This window comes from Kryptolebias marmoratus, linkage group LG1 (genome assembly GCF_001649575.2).
Source record: "Kryptolebias marmoratus isolate JLee-2015 linkage group LG1, ASM164957v2, whole genome shotgun sequence".
NCBI lineage: Eukaryota > Metazoa > Chordata > Actinopteri > Cyprinodontiformes > Rivulidae > Kryptolebias > Kryptolebias marmoratus.
Window position 1 is genome coordinate 33,246,843 of NC_051430.1, and position 5,596 is coordinate 33,252,438.

At 39.7% G+C, this 5,596-nt stretch overlaps 2 protein-coding genes across 4 annotated transcripts in view; one reads left to right on the forward strand and one right to left on the reverse strand.

Annotated features, from left to right (window-relative positions):
- lemd3 (LEM domain containing 3) overlaps positions 1–1,745 on the forward strand; it is a 15,214-nt gene extending 13,469 nt beyond the window's left edge. Inside the window, exon 13 of the mRNA XM_017426369.3 lies at positions 398–1,745. Within this exon, the coding sequence (XP_017281858.1) occupies positions 398–567 (170 nt within the window). The 3' untranslated portion in view covers positions 568–1,745. The remainder of the gene's footprint in view (positions 1–397) is intronic.
- A 1,036-nt stretch (positions 1,746–2,781) lies between these two features.
- The window catches only part of msrb3 (methionine sulfoxide reductase B3), a 14,859-nt gene continuing 12,044 nt past the window's right edge, over positions 2,782–5,596 (reverse strand). For all 3 annotated transcript variants that reach the window (XM_017426265.3, XM_037978571.1, XM_037978569.1), the window contains 2 exons: positions 5,309–5,406; positions 2,782–3,893 (listed from right to left, as the gene is read on the reverse strand). In XM_017426265.3, the coding sequence (XP_017281754.2) occupies positions 3,726–3,893; positions 5,309–5,406 (266 nt within the window). In that variant the 3' untranslated portion in view covers positions 2,782–3,725. The remainder of the gene's footprint in view (positions 3,894–5,308; positions 5,407–5,596) is intronic.

The window sequence follows — 5,596 nt, forward strand, 5'->3', positions numbered from 1 at the left end:
AAAAGGTAAGAAATTAGATTATTTTTTCATATTTTTCAGAGAATAACTGACAACATACGTAATTGGGGTATATCGTGATATATATCGTTATCGTGATATAAAATTATCCATATCGTGATGTAGGATTTGTTCCATATCGCCCAGCACTAGTTAATACTATCAAAAAGTGAACTAAAACTAAACAGCTAAAAATGAAGTAGATCCTAATCATCTGAATGAGAGAAATAAGTCTGAAGCCCAGGCAGCAGGAAATGCTGACTCAGCAGCCACTCCTGGAACCAGTGGTTCTGTCAGTCCAGTTGGTTTCACTCTACAGTAAACTTCCTTCAAAGCAAACCGTCGGTACAGACGTGGGTTTTTTGGCTCCCATTGAGAGTTGTGGCGTTTTGCTCGACAGGTAAGCTGGTGACGGTGAAATACCTGCGTCTGGACCGGTACCACCAGCGCTTCCCGCAGGCCCAGGGCTGCGTGGCGCCTCTGAAGGCCTCCAGCCTCCATCAGAACCCCCTGAACTCTGCACCTTACCAACAGCCACACGGGTCAGCCAGCTCTTCCAGCTTCTCATGAGACCACTCGTTTCTTCTCAAAGAGAAGCTGCTCAGCCATGCAGCGGCTCTTTTGTCTTGTTTTGTTTTTTGAACATATAAACTGTATATTTCAAGTGTCATGGAAATAAAAGTTTTGCGTATTTAACGTGTTTATAGACCAATCTTCTCTTCCATAGCTGAGTGCCACAGTGGAGCTCCGTTCTCTTCAGTCTGACTTCGTGCCATCGCTTAAAATCACTCAAATTCTTTTTTTTACTTTCTATATCCTCCTCATTTTAAGATACCTGGAAGATGAGAAGTACGTCTTTTTCTTCTGCTCTGAATTTGTGATTTTGAAGCACAAGTTTTCTTACATCTTCTGTATTAAAAATCCACTTGAAGCGCACATTTCTCACGCTCGGCGGGAACGCAGAGGCGACGCGGCGGTTCTGTCCACCTGGGGTTTTTTTCTTTGCAGAAAGAAAGAAATGGAACAGAATCTTTTCTTGCACCTGGAGCTTGTTTCTCGTTTGTGATCAGTCTCGTTGCGTTTCCTTTCAGCAGACAGCTTTTATTCTGTCTGTCTGCATGAGAGCTGCAGATATCAGGGTATCAAACCGCCGGGCTCGTCGCGTTGTCAGGATCACTTTCATTACTAAATTCTCCAAGCTGAGGGATCCTCGGCTCCTCTCGTTCCTGAAACAAAGAGTTGATGCTCATTTTAAACTTTTCTTTCTTTGCTTTTCCGGCTGCGGTGACAGTTTGCAGCAAATGATCCGACTGTGCCTTAAATTTATGCGTTTTTTTGTTATTTTTTCCCAAACTGGCACTGAATTGGAGAATGTACCAGAGTTAAAGGGTGAGGGGAATATAGTTAGTTTAAGAGTTTGGTATTTTGTAGCAGTTTTCTTTGATATTAAACCAAAACCTTCTATTTATTTTTCTTTTTTAACAAGGGTTTTGTGATATTTAAATGTCACCAGACCTGTTGTATAATTTTCAGTGTTTTTCATCAATGATTGACATTTGTAAGAATTGTCAGGATGTGTAAAACAAAATAAAGTGAACACTTGGAGAAAATGAAACTTAATTGTAATTGTTTTCCATTTAAATGGTGTTAAATGTACCACTGTATGAAGCTAAGAAAAAAAACATTTAAAAAGTTACAGAAGTTTTAAATGTAATTTGTCAAATAAATGAAACATTTATTAGATTTTATATTGTGTTTTGGTTGTTTTACCACGGTGTGACGTGTCTGAATGTTGTCAGTGGTTCTGCTCCACAGGTCGGATGTGATGAAGAAGAGAAAGAGGAAGTCGGGAAGGATCTCGATCAAACCTGGGACTCTTTAAGGCATCTCATATTTTTCTTCTTTTTCCTGAATAGGGCACCTAATGAAATCTTTATATAAATCCTTTTTCTTTCTACACGCCTTTTCCAAACTCCTTGTCATCCAAGGAGTCAAAGTATTTTTTGATGTTTGTTTATATTCTTTAAAGGGACAATAATAGTTATAGATTCTCACAAATACATCCAGGAATGTGTTCTACGACTCGTTATCAACATAAACATTTTGCCAATTAAAGTTTAATAATTCTGCTTTCATTTCTTTCTCAGCTTTAGGTAATTTTCATCTAACTAATTTAGAAATTGGTTTTGTCATATTTAATTAAACTGTTTAACACAGTGGCAAATGATCTGTGATGTCCTGCATGTTTTAGTTTGATGTTTTCACACACCTGCTTTGAATGAGAGTGATTAACAGGCTTCTGCAGCCACTGAACACCTGCTGCAGAGCAGGGAGACAATGAAACCTGCAGGATAGTGTTCCTCGATGACCAGGGGTGGAATCACTGGCTTAGATTATTACAAAGTGTGTTGGCTTTGGGTAGCACAGGGGTGGGCAACCCTGGTCCTCAGAGCCACCATCCTGCAGGTTTTACTTGTTTCTCTGCTCCAACACACCTGATCTGAATCAATGTGTGATTAACAGGCTTCTGCAGAACATGAAGAGGTGATTTAACCACTGAGTCAGGCGTGTTGGAGCAGAGAAACAAGTAAAACCTGCAGGACGGTGGCCCTGAGGACCAGGGTTGCAGCTGCATCCGAGCCCTTCAGCATCTCTGCAGAACTCTTAGTTCGTTCACAACTATATACATCTTGTCTTTTGCTTTGTAGATAAATGCAGATACTGTGTTGTAACACTGTTTGTTTTTTTTACAGCACCACTATTAGAAAGAATGAAAGGGACAGGTTTGGTATTTTTAGATTTTTAGTCACTCAAACAAAAAAACAAAAACTTCCTTCAAACTGTGATGATAAAGAGGACATAAATATGTCTGTGACTTCCGACAAGATTTCACTGGAAATTCATCACCTCCCCTGTATTTCCAGCAACCTTGGTTTAAAAAAATAATCCTAAAAGGTTAGCAGAATTTATGTTAAAGTGTGTCTGCAGAAACAAACCTCTTCTGTTAGGTAACTAAAGTAAAGGTGAGGAAAAAAGTGAACATATCTCTGCAGTGTCTTAGTGTTTTTAAGTCTCTTCTTAAAACACTGGCTTTTAATACAGCATGAGAGTTCAGGTATGGTTTTATTTGTCTTTTAATTTGTTGTTTTTGGCCAGCTGCAGCCGTTTTTAAATGTCCTATATAAATAAATTGTAATTTGATTTAATGGGTGTGAAAAAAAAAATTGCGAAAAGTGGCAACGTTTTAAATCCTGAAAAAACACAAATCCTTCTCCTTTTTGACACAGTACTTGCAGGTAAAGATAGTATATTTTTCTTTTAATTTCTTCTGTTTTCAACTGTGTGTCAAATACAAAAAGTAGGCACATCTTTTCATTCATTTCACAATAAACATTTAATTAAAACTGGAAAACCTTCATTGTGAAGGCAATCATGATGCACGCTGGAAGATCATCCTATGCTAAACGCCACAGATATCAAGTCTCTTCTCTGTTGTTTTAATAACATTATAACGATCACCGTGGTCGACGAGGCAGTCAGTCCAGTGATGACGCTTATTGTCACAAATGGAGTAAACCATCACTGGCTGCCTTATTTTAGAGAAGTTTGTGTTTACTACCTGCAACTGCATGTAAAGAAATAAAAATATTTGTATTGACCGTTACTGGTCGTCTCAAACTGTAGGAGCTGTGCGTTTGTCTTTGAGCGGTGATTCGTGTTTCTCTCGTTCACACCTCAGGCTTCCCAACGGTCGCTCCACCAACAAACGAAGTGTTGGAGGAGGAAGAGGAGCTCGCGTCTCCAGGCTGAAAAGCCAGAGACGCAGAGTTAATGCAGTAGCGCTGTCCCGTAGGTCTCGGACCATCATCAAACAGGTGTCCAAGATGAGCTCCACACTGAAACACATCAAGGAAACAAAGACATTTAGCAGCAAGTCTGACATATTCTGCATCATATGTAGATTTACTTTTCTTTTTTTCGATTAAAGCACGGTGATTTCACTAGTGTTCTGTGATTTTAGCTCCTCTCCACTGGCTCCCTGTCAAAGTCAAAACTAGAATTTAAAATCTTACTTCTAACATACAAAGCTCCATCTTCTATTAAAGATCCTATTGTTCCATATTTTCCCAACAGAGCACTTCGCTCTCAGACTGCAGGTTTACTTGTGGTTCCTAGAGTTTCTGAAAGTAGAACAGGAGGCAGAGTTTTCAGTTCTCAGGCTCCTCTCTGGTGGAACCAACTTCCAGTTTCTGTCTGTGAGGCTGCCACCCTGTCTGCTTTAAAGACCAGACTTAAGGCTTTCCTTTTTGATAAATCCTATAGTTAGGGTTGGCTTGGGTTTCTCCTAGTTATGTTGATACAGGCTTAGACAAACTGGGCAGATTTCCTCAATGCTGCTGTGTTTACTTGTTCTACTCTCCATTAACCTACATTAACCTGTTTTTCTTCCCGTAGAAGCTGTTAAGTTGAGCTTAGAAGTGAGGGGGTAGGAACCGTTCTGTGATAACCTGATGACACGGGGACCAGAAACATGGTGCACAACACTTGAATACTGTGGGTGGAAAACCAGAACTGACATTTCCAAACACCAGAGAGGCAGCCGGTAAGGAAACAATAATGTTCTGGAGATGGGTTTTATAAAGCTCTGTGGATTAAGTACTTGGTAGATTTTAAAGATGGCCATAGGGTTGGTTGTAAGTTTAATACTGTTGATGAAAATGTATTTATTCAAGCTAACAGTCTTCTAGTTTCACGCCAACTTATTAACAAAACTAACATACAGGATGTACTCTTTTTGTCAATAAGTGGATCCAGTAAAGACTCAGTGTGGAGTGAGAAATCACAGGATATGACTCTTTCTTAGAAACGACACATTGATTTGAAAGAATGCAACAGCACAAACCCTCTAACCCTCATCCTCAGCTTCTCATCCAAGTTTATTGCTATTCACGTCTTCACGTCTTCCACCAGGGTCCTTATTTCTAATTGCAGCTTTTCTCTGTGTCAGTCTCTCCAGGTTGAATTTTAGTTTAGCAATGATTTCTTTTATTTTAACTTCTGTGTTAGACTCTACTAATTTAGTTTCTTCAACTTTTGACAACTTAGTCAATGTAAGGAGCTTCAGAAACTCCCTGATATTTTCTTTCTGAAGTTCTTGTTTTTCTGCTTCCATGATGTGTGGTCGCTCTCGCTTCTAATATGCAACGACCAATCGACACAACCTTTCTTTACTGAGGTATTGTGTTATAACCAAGCGGAAAGGGGGAGATGTTTGTCTTTCACAGCAGTGATCGCTGCATTTATGACATACCTGACTGCATGTGGTCTCCACCCTGTGCATCCCATAGGAAAAGTCATCGGACAGAGCGATGGACTCCTTGTTCAGAAGATCGAAGAAGGATGGCCAGCCTGAAAAAGGCAGTTCATTAGAAACATGAAAACCGCACAGCGTCGGTTGTCTCGTGTGTCTCATCAGGACTGATTTAAGAGGTTTAAAAGAAAAGAAAACAAGGTTTTATAACCCACATCATTTATGTTATTAAACAAAACGTTGAGTGCAGGTGAGTGCAGGTGAATGCAGGTGAGTACAGGTGAGTGC